This window comes from Eschscholzia californica, unplaced genomic scaffold (genome assembly GCF_041429995.1).
Source record: "Eschscholzia californica isolate CP2 unplaced genomic scaffold, dmEscCali1.0.p SCAF_5, whole genome shotgun sequence".
Lineage (NCBI taxonomy): Eukaryota > Viridiplantae > Streptophyta > Magnoliopsida > Ranunculales > Papaveraceae > Eschscholzia > Eschscholzia californica.
In genome coordinates, this window is record NW_028238472.1 from 12097546 (window position 1) to 12107882 (window position 10337).

At 36.7% G+C, this 10337-nt stretch overlaps 2 protein-coding genes across 2 annotated transcripts; one reads left to right on the plus strand and one right to left on the minus strand.

Annotated features, from left to right (window-relative positions):
• The first annotated feature begins 293 nt into the window (after window positions 1–293).
• LOC147537113 (3-ketoacyl-CoA synthase 11-like) lies at window positions 294–2761 on the plus strand. Its single transcript, XM_086642163.1, has 2 exons — window positions 294–476; window positions 714–2761. The coding sequence occupies exon 2, from the start codon at window positions 956–958 to the stop codon at window positions 2489–2491; it is 1536 nt and encodes a 511-aa protein (XP_086498289.1). The 5' UTR covers window positions 294–476; window positions 714–955; the 3' UTR covers window positions 2492–2761.
• A 2140-nt stretch (window positions 2762–4901) lies between these two features.
• On the minus strand, window positions 4902–9998 carry LOC147537114 (Transducin/WD40 repeat-like superfamily protein). The gene is made up of 7 exons (XM_086641167.1): window positions 9311–9998; window positions 8410–8545; window positions 7515–7596; window positions 6985–7160; window positions 6592–6729; window positions 6356–6495; window positions 4902–5396 (listed from the first exon to the last, which is right to left on the minus strand). The coding sequence occupies exons 1-7, from the start codon at window positions 9426–9428 to the stop codon at window positions 5131–5133; spliced, it is 1056 nt and encodes a 351-aa protein (XP_086497293.1). The 5' UTR covers window positions 9429–9998; the 3' UTR covers window positions 4902–5130.
• Between the last annotated feature and the right edge of the window lie 339 nt (window positions 9999–10337).

Consider the following 10337-nt stretch of genomic DNA (forward strand, 5'->3'; position numbering starts at 1 on the left):
AGATTCATATATTAGAAAAATTATTAATATAAAATAATAAATTTTTTTAAAACAAATTTTTTTTTTCGAAACAAACAAAATAATACAGTGAAACCACACATGACACAAAGTAGTAAACAAATGTACATATTGTCAAGTTTGTACATCAAGAATTTTGTGATATATGAAATTTTGTTGAAGTTTCTCAAACATTGAAATAATATAAACTTACTAAAAATTTACCATATTGGTTGGATTTTACTAGTAAATAAACGACTGAAATATTTAGTCAAAGATTGCCGGCCCGGCCAGGCATCTCTATAAATTTCTATTTTATTGCCGGTTATATCTCTCTGGTTTTGCATAACAAAAAGAACAACTCTTTTTCTCTCTCTAAAATACAAAACGTTTTCTCTTTCTTATGGTCTCTATGGCTCTGGTTTTATCGGCTAGATTGGCGCTTACTTGAGTCATTGTGACCAGATTTGTGGATTAAGGTATGTTTATTAGTCTGCGTATCTTTTGAAATTTGATTCTTATCCAATTAATTAACTTTAATTACTTGAAATTTCTGTTTGAGTATTTGGGTTTAATCTGATTTTTTTTCCCTCTGTTTATAGCTTGGATCTCTTGATTCTAAAGAAAAAAGGGTTTTTTTTAGAGAGAGAAAGAGAGATTTGTTCTTGTTTAGTTTAGTTTAATGGTGTTTTTATGAATTTTTATTTTGTTTGCAGGGATTTCAGCTGTTTATAGAGCTGCATCTCTGAAACCCACATTGAAAAAAAACCCCTTTTTTTTCATCTCTTCAATTTCTGAAATCATACCCTTTTTGTTTATTTAATTACCCATTTCTAGAATATTGATTATGACCTAATATCTATTGAAAGATTTCATTATTTTGATCTCAAACATCATAAATCCCTAAAGTAAACCCTACCCATTTGTTTATCTCCCCTGGTCTTAAATATCTGCAAATATGACAGACCCAAAATCAGATACACCATTAATTACTCCTCAAAATTCTAGAAAGCTTCCTGATTTTAAACAATCTGTGAAACTGAAATATGTAAAACTTGGGTATCATTATGTTATCACTCATGGGATGTATTTGTTTCTCTCTCCACTTTTAGTACTTATTGCAGCTCAAATCTCTACTTTCTCCATTAATGACCTTCAAGATCTTTGGGATCATCTTAGATTCAATCTCATTTCTGTGATTCTTTGTTCAACCTTACTTGTTTTCTTATCAACCCTTTATTTCCTTACCCGACCTCGCCCCGTTTACCTTGTCGATTTTTCGTGTTATAAGCCTGAGGATGATAGAAAATGTACTAGACAGATATTCATGGAAAGATCAGGGTTAACAGGTTCATTCACTAAAGAGAATCTTGAATTTCAACGTAAAATTCTCGAAAGATCGGGGCTTGGCGAATCGACTTATCTTCCTCCAGCTGTTCTTCGAGTTCCTCCTAATCCTTCGATGGCAGAAGCTAGAAAAGAAGCTGAAATTGTTATGTTTGGTGCCCTTGATCAACTCTTTGAAAAAACATTGATTAAACCAAAAGATATTGGAATTCTTATAGTGAATTGTAGTTTGTTTAATCCAACTCCATCTTTATCAGCCATGGTTATTAACCATTACAAACTTAGAGGAAACATTATAAGTTATAATCTAGGTGGAATGGGTTGTAGTGCTGGTTTAATCTCCATTGATCTTGCCAAAGATCTTCTTCAAGTTCATCCAAATAGTTACGCTTTAGTGATTAGTATGGAGAATATCACATTGAATTGGTATTTCGGAAACGAAAGATCGATGCTTGTTTCAAATTGTTTATTCAGAATGGGAGGAGCTGCAATTTTGTTATCAAATAAGAGCTCTGAAAAGAGACGATCTAAGTATCGTTTAGTCCATACAGTTCGAACCCACAAAGGAGCAGATGATAAATGCTTCTCTTGTGTTACACAAGAAGAAGATCCAAACGGAAAGGTCGGTGTTTCTTTGTCGAAAGATTTAATGGCTGTAGCAGGAGATGCTTTAAAAACTAACATCACAACTTTGGGTCCTCTTGTTCTTCCAATGTCCGAACAATTACTTTTCTTTGCTACATTAGTTGGGAAGAAACTTTTGAAGATGAAGATCAAACCGTATATCCCAGACTTCAAATTAGCTTTCGAACATTTCTGTATTCATGCAGGAGGAAGAGCTGTTTTAGATGAATTAGAGAAGAATTTGCAGTTATCTGAATGGCATATGGAACCATCAAGAATGACGCTTTATCGATTTGGAAATACTTCAAGTAGTTCTCTTTGGTATGAGTTAGCTTATACAGAAGCTAAAGGAAGGATTAAGAAAGGAGATAGAACTTGGCAGATAGCTTTTGGGTCTGGTTTTAAGTGTAATAGTGCAGTTTGGAAAGCTTTAAGAACTATAAGTCCAGCCAAGGAGAAAAACCCATGGATGGATGAGATTGATCAATTCCCTGTCAACGTTCCAAGAATCGCGGCTATCTAATTTCACTGGTAATTGGTTCACTTGATTGAATTTTGGATCTTCTTTCTCTCTATTGATCCCAAACTAGTACTCAATATTTTTTGTTGTGAAAGATATGTAATCTGTGTAATTTTAGACCAGAATTGCTGATTATGTTGGGATTCATTGTTTAATGGTGTTTGTTTGTGGGTTTTTTTTCAAGAGAATTTCTGAGAATTTTGCGGATTAAGCAAAAACATCGATGATTTATTTTGATCTTGTTTGAATCAAGATTTAGCTCAAATGATTGAACTGGTGCTCAATATTTTGTTTGTTCAAAGATAACTTATATTACTGAAAGGTAAGAGTGCGATTACAATACATATTAGAAATAAGTTTTGGAATGTATTTCCAGAATTTACTGCCTTGAGTTTTCCTATTCCAGTTAGTTAGCTAGCTTATCAGAGGGGATATTGTGATTTCTTGCTATGTAGGAGAACTTGATACAACTTAGGAATGAGAGCTTTGACTTGCTGAATGTGAGCTGCAGAATGTCAATGTATCGTTTCCTGGAATCTTGTGGATGTTGGATTAGACTTTGGTTGTCGGGTTCAATAATGATGTGCTTGTAGTTATGAGTTGTCGCTCATCGGAATTCGGATAAAATGGCTTTGGCTTCACTTTCCTTGCTCGAACAATCTCGAAGAGTTTCTACTTTCGCTTCGATGAAGTTGGTATGGGAATCATGAACAATAAAACTAATTCCAATACAATTTTTAATGTCAGTAAACGAGACATCTGTATTAATTTCATAGTATGGGTAAACGGACGGGGTCCAACGTTGAGAACATTACCGTTTAGAGGTTTTATCTACACCAAGAGTGCGAGGGAATGATAGAACCTGATTAATAACTTGAAAGAGTCTACTAATGATATTCTCAAAACATTGACACATCGTACTTTCCAAATGCACCATAAGATAGTAGAAAAATAGATGTCATTCGAAGTACATAAGGTACTGTCTAAATCCTGCCAAGATAAAATCCAATCAGAAACCGACTTAATGTTAGTTGATATAATATTGAAATAGAACCAAATATTTTTAGCAAATTGACGATGAAGAAGTGCATGTTCAGTGGTTTCAATAATGATACAATTTGGGCAATTGAAACGACTGCGTTCGATTGCCTATATATTTTTCAATTCTTTAACGAACTGGGAACGCTCCGGAGCAACATTTCCAAAGAAAGATAGAAATACACGAAATAGTTTTTCTAGTCCATATGAATAACTAATTAATATCAGTTTGATGTTGAAAATGTTGAGCCAAGGTTAAATGATGATACATAGATCTTACGGTGAATTTTCAAGAATGAGTGAGGGTCCACCGAATTTTTTCTTGCCCGTCTTCTTTGATGCCCATGGATTTGGTGAGGTTATAATTGCGTTCGTCAAAAGTATTTTCCAGGATCTGATCATTCAACCGATTGTTATGAATAATGTTAATTTGAGAATTATTACAGTGCTTACGAATGACTTTTCAGATTCAAGAATGTCCTTGCTTCGCCGGGCTAGCTTTGTTATCTAAGTGAGGGTTGTGTATACCTAGAACTGGTGCTCAATATATCTGTCTGAAATTGCAATTACAGGAAAATATTTTAAGGAATGGACTGTCATTATGACAATGAGATAATCGAATCCATTTTGTTGAGACTAAGTGGTTTTTCCGAGACCCGTAAACCTCGAAAATGTAAGAGTCAAAACTCTGCTTTCAACAACAAAGAGATGTGAACATATTACCATCCGACTGTGTTCCACAGCACAAAAACTTTAAAGTTTTGTCTACCTACCCGTTCAAAGAAGTCTAAAGATGTATGTGTTTTGCTCATTGTTTAATTCTAATTTGTTTTAATTTGATTGTCCAAAATTAACCCAAATCAATCAAATTATACAAGTTAGACAAATCACACAGTCTCAAATCTAACATTGGTCCGATTCAGATTTCGAGAAACAATCAGGGCACCAGCTGGAAAGCGAATCTTTGGCGTTATCTGGTTTTTTTCCGTTATTGTCATTCTCTTGGATGGAGCGGAGCTTAAGGTATCGAACTTACTCTGCAGGTCAGAGCAGGGCTCAAGACCAGAGCTTGCTTGAATCCACCTCTCTACTTGCCTCTATGTTGCAGTAGAACTCAAGGTGCCGAGTAGACCTTTGCAGACCTCCCTACATTCTTTGCAGTTAAAGTAAGGTTCAAGTGCGAAGTTGATCCGAGTGCACCTCTCTGTCAAAACCTCATTCTTGTACATGCAGGTGAACTGACATGTGCCACTCAGGTCAACTCGTTGACATCTTGCCTTCGTGAAAACATACCACATATTGGCTCAGCAGGGCGTAAGCATCCTGAATCTAAGCTATAGGTGCAAACTCAAACTTATTAGGTGCGAGGCATTCGTTAATGCAGAAATTAAGAAGTTATTGAGATTAATCAAGTGTTTGTAAGGTGAAATAGTCATTACTGCATGTAACATAACTAACCACGAAAGAAAAAACAGACCGGGGGTTTGTTTAGTCTTCAAAATCTGATGAATATCAGGTTAGAACAAAAAAACGAAATGACGAACCCTAATATGCTTACAACCGAAGAAGAGAGAGAAACAGTCATTCTTGTTTTTGTGAGAAACCTAAGCATCGTGAGCATCTTCCTTCTCTTCGGGTGTCTTCTCCTTCGAAATGTTGAATCCTTCCATCTTTCTAGTTACCTCATCTGCTGTTACCTTTGTCTTTCCATTTCCTACGATTGACCCATTTGCCCCTAAGAATGGATCTTCCTCGTGGTAGATTGTCTGCCATATTCTGACTGTACCATCTTCAGATCCTGAAGCATAAGACTCTCCTCCAGGAGAGAAACGAACACAATGTACGGGACCATGATGACCCTTGTTGCAGGCTGTATCAAGTATAAACAGGATATTCGATGATGACAAAACTCAAACATGATAAATATTAATGTTCAAAAGAATGTCGACACAATTATAACAACGACGTTGGAAAAAATAGATGGTGACATTGAAGGACCCAATACTGAAAACGGTAGGTATTTCAGTTGTAACAGCCATTTTGCATAAACTACTTTTACGTCTAGAACAAGCTCAGACATGTTCAAAACCATATATATTTACAGCATCAAAGAATATTTCAGACCATGTAGTTGTGATCCAAGGTCTGATTCTGTGAAAATGGAACCCTCAATACAGGCATCGCCGCATCGTAATCAAGGAAAAAAGACCAACTCTTAACCCCTTCTGGAGTTGATTAACTTTTTAATCCTGTTGGCGTTAAAGTTCAACCAACTTTAGAAGTTGTAATTTTGGAGCAATGTTTTCTTCTGTGATATGTAAATGGAAGTCTCATGTGCAACACACTTAGTCCTACAATGCTAAGGAAGACCTTCCGGATCTGGGTTATAACATAACACCTTGTCTTACTAGGCCTTCGAATAGGTTTCGCGCCCTAGATTGGCCAACTAGGGTGGTCTAGGGTCGGCCCATGCCACGGAAAAATCTTATACCATGTGGAACTAGGCCAGTGGCTCTGAAATGAAGGACAATATGGTTGGTATTGAGACAGGTGTTGCATCAGGAGACCACCAAGAACACAAAACTTGGATCTTCATGTAAGCCGCAAAGAGTGGTGTAAGCATGTTGTAAACAAATACGAGGTACAAATGGATCCTAAGATTCCTAACTCAATTATATATGTACATAAGTCCATAACTACATAAATGTGTAAAAATGTGAAGGTGACTTGAGAATCACAACCGACGAATGATAAAAGAATAAGAATGCTTATAAGGGGAGAAATAAACTACGAGTTGTAGAATTTAGCCGTTGGTGTATATGAACTCACCAATCTCTTCACCAGTATGGAAATCAAATAGTCGAATCCACATATCTTCTCCTCCAGCGATGAATTTATTGCCAAGCTTTGGTTCGAGTGAAGCTGATTCAACAGCACATGGCATATCGAAGGTCCTTACTAGTCCAAAACTGGAAAGCAACAAAAGAAAGTTATTAGTATAGACTTGAAAGTCGAACTAATGGTATAATACTAGAATGAAAGGAAGGAGTTTGAATAAGACTTACTGATTTGCATCCCAAAACTTAACACTAGAACCATCTGCAGTTACGATGTAACGACCATCCTGAGTTACTTCGGCACTAGTCACAGATGACTTGGTCTCGAGAGTTTGTACAATATTCCCACTTCTAACATCCCATAATCTGTACAGTCACAAAAGAAGGAAACAACAAGAACCGAATGTAGAAAAGGGTTAAGGCGTTCACATAGTTAAGTGACACTCATGTAAGGCTCAATGCTCTTGTTAGAGTTATAGATGATTAAGCAACTAAAATCATCATTTAATCCAAAGCATAAAAACTTAAAAGCCCAGCACTTGAGCATCACAATTAAAATTAGACACAGTCAGAAAGAAAATGAAGAGTAAAAATGAGATAAATTTGGTGATACGAGCATACCTCACACCTCCCATGTCAGTGCATGTACTTAATATGGTCTGATCACTGTGAAGCCATGTTACAGCTCTAACAGAACCAGGTGACTTATCAACTTCTCTTGGAGCTGCATCAGGACGATTCAAATCGAATATACGAAGAACTTTTTCCATACCCCCAGTCAAAAGAAGATGTGTATCCTGTACCCAAATGACAATCTTAGGACTTCGGAAAACAACTACAAAGAAAATGTGGAAGCAAAACATAACTATTCAGATAAATGGTGCTGCAATTGTTCAGTAGTTCTGTAAATTAGTCCAGCGGATGGCACTGAAACAAGCACACCTACCACACCTCCACATATCCTCGGAAAGAAGCTTGATAACAAAGTAAAAAAAGAACCTGAAAAACTAACAGAAAAGATGGAAAGGAGAATGAAAACTGGAAAGAACGATCTCATTTGAATACGTGAAGGGTATATATTAGTTCTTCTTGATGCAAAAACATCACAAAAGATGAACCACTAGACTATTCATTATAACAACATGAGTTACCTCGGAAAAGGCACATGCGCGGACAATATGTTTGTGTTCAAACAAGTGCAGTTCATCGCCTGTCAAGGCATCCCATATTCTCCTGTAAATTAGTGGTGTTAAAAAATTGTCATTAAATTGACAAAAGTATAAATTACTAGAACTGATTAATCACCAAATTATGAAAATATAGTGTGCCCCTATTTACAGTAGATATTAAAATGCCTAGGGCAAATCTTCAGTACATTTACATGTGAAATGTTTATAGTTCTGACACTAAAACCCATGTCCGGGAGCTTACGTGTGATTCTTGGGCAAATCTCTCTCTCTCTCTCTCTCTCTCTCTCTCTCTCTCTCTCTCTCTCTCTCTCTCTACATGCTACATCTACCTTATCAGTAAATGCTAGGTTTTACCTCTTCTCTTCAGTGACAAAATTGTCCTCCTTCAAAGAATTCTAACCTATGAGCCACTGGGAGATACCAATGAGATTGCAAAGCTCCAACAATCTAACCGAAATGAAATTGTGAACCCATATATAATGGTAGTACTCTTAAGACCCTATGGTTGCATATCATAAGGGTATAGAGCTAAATGACAACATAGCCGATAATCTAACCGAACCAAAATTGCGAACCCATATATAATGATAGTACTCTTAATTAACATCCTATGATTGCATATCATAAGGGTATAGAACTAAATGACAACATAGCTCCCACAACCTAACCGAAACGAAATTGTGAACCCATATATAATGATAGTACTCTTAAGATCCGATAATCTAACCAAAACGAAATTTTGAACCGATATATAATGATTGTACTCTTAAAACCTATGGTTGCATAGCATAAGGGTATAGAGCAAAATGACAACATTTAAAATAGAGAATAACCTAAACAAGAAGGTATTACATACGCAGTAAAATCAGCCGAGCCTGATGCTGCACGTAAAGCATTTGTATCCAAGCAGCAACTCCAAACTGCACCTTTATGACCTTCAAAGGTTCCAATCCAATCTCCAGTCTCTCCATTTCTCAGCATAGGGCTAGAATCTGAGTCACCAATGATAATTGGAATTTCCAAACAAGGGATTTAGAGACTAGAAAGTATAATTCTGGATAAGTTGCATGATCATCAGCAAATCAAATTTGAACATCATAAACATTATAGCTTGAGTAAGAGAATGTGAAGATACAAATTCTAATTAAAGATGAACAATAAATAAAAAAAGACAAAACGGGGAAAAGAGGATCACTTTTCGCTCAAAAAGTAGGAAAAGGTAGGATATTTCATGTCCTTTAACATTCTAAAGTATTTCTTACCAAACATACTAAACTAATTTTGTTCATTGACACAAACATAAGCAATAGCTTTGTTTTCTAACCGATTTAAGCAATCCTACTAGAATTTACAAAAGACACCCACTGATAGCTTAGTAGGTTAGGTACCCCTCTAGAAACACCAAGAGATCATGGGTTCGATCCTTAGGGTGGTCAGTAGCTTACCGTCTTGAATAATCCAATGAAATTTACGGCGTAAATAAAGTGAAGGTAGTGCCTAGATGACCTTTAAGGTCCGTTATGTCGTAGTTAGATGCCCTTTAAGGGTCTTTCTATGGCCTCTAGGGGCCCAAATGCCAATGTCATGGCGTTGTATGTTATCATTCAATTCATGTTGTGTTCTCGTGATGTATCAATGTCATGTAATGACTATCAGAGTCCTTAGCGAAAAAAAAAATAATGTATACATCATAAAGTGATTAACAGAACAATAATGGCATAATCAATATTTTCAAGTAAAGAGAATGAAAAAATTACCCTTGCTTGCACTAATGAGAAAGAACCCATCTGGAGTAATTGGACTATAGAATAAATCAACAACAGGACGTGAATGTCCATGACAAACCAAAGGAACCGCTACCTTTTTCTTATCCATTTCTGCTTCAACAAACCCTCACTACCCCAATAACCCTAAATTTAGATCGAAATTCTTCAAATGAAAACAACTCCAAAAACCCTAACCCTAAAAAGAAAATGCAACCATTTCCCAAACCAATTCTCACAGCCTCAGTTAATGAAAGAGATGGAACCCAAGAGAGGAAGTAGTCGATCTATGTGTTTTCCCTTGATTTATACAAAAATGGCGGCAAATTGAACACAGATGAGAGACCCAATTTTCCAAAAACAATGAATTTGGATTGAATTAAAAAAACTTCTCACCTCCCAAACCTCTGTAATTGAGAATAGGTGAAAAATCTAAGGATCCATAATTAAAGAAGAAAGGAGAACAACTCTCAGAGGTAGAGGGCTTGGCGCAAGGAACTTGTGCTGGCACTGTGATACTTATATTTGGGAGCGTCTACAGCAACCTCTCCTTTTTTTACTCTTGGCCCGACCCAACGAACTGGGGCAGTCCGAGGGCACTCAGCCTATCCTTAATCTGTGCTGGATTTGAATAACACGGACACTCCAGTCCGAGGACCATGAACAATGCCAAGAGAGAGGCAGTCCAAGAGCAAAAGATGGGGACGCTTACAAAGATCCTCTCGTAATTCGATTGTGTACTGCGTCGTATGAAAATAAGATGCATACCTTTTTTCTTTTTTTCGGAGTGTGAAGAATAGGGGTGGGAAACGATGCGAGAATCCGATATCCGATCAAAAATGTTAGAGTCCGACCTATCATGGGTGCCTAACACTTGAAATTGGGTAATGCCTGCTGGGGGCCAAGGGAGGGGACAAAAATGCTCGGTTCGAAAAGAGGGACAACTTCACTTTGATGGTGGATGTGGACAACCTAGATTGGCGAAGTATCTTAAGGGAAAGATGTTTGGGCACTTTGGGCA

Coding starts and splice junctions, on each gene's coding strand:
- LOC147537113 (XM_086642163.1), top strand. CDS start 956: ATGACAGACCCAAAATCAGATACACCATTAATTACTCCTCAAAATTCT.
- LOC147537114 (XM_086641167.1), bottom strand. CDS start 9,428: ATGGATAAGAAAAAGGTAGCGGTTCCTTTGGTTTGTCATGGACATTCA. Junction 7,597..8,409: donor GGCTCGGCTGATTTTACTGC/GTATGTAATACC, acceptor ACTAATTTACAG/GAGAATATGGGATGCCTTGA. Junction 7,161..7,514: donor GCGCATGTGCCTTTTCCGAG/GTAACTCATGTT, acceptor ATTTGGGTACAG/GATACACATCTTCTTTTGAC.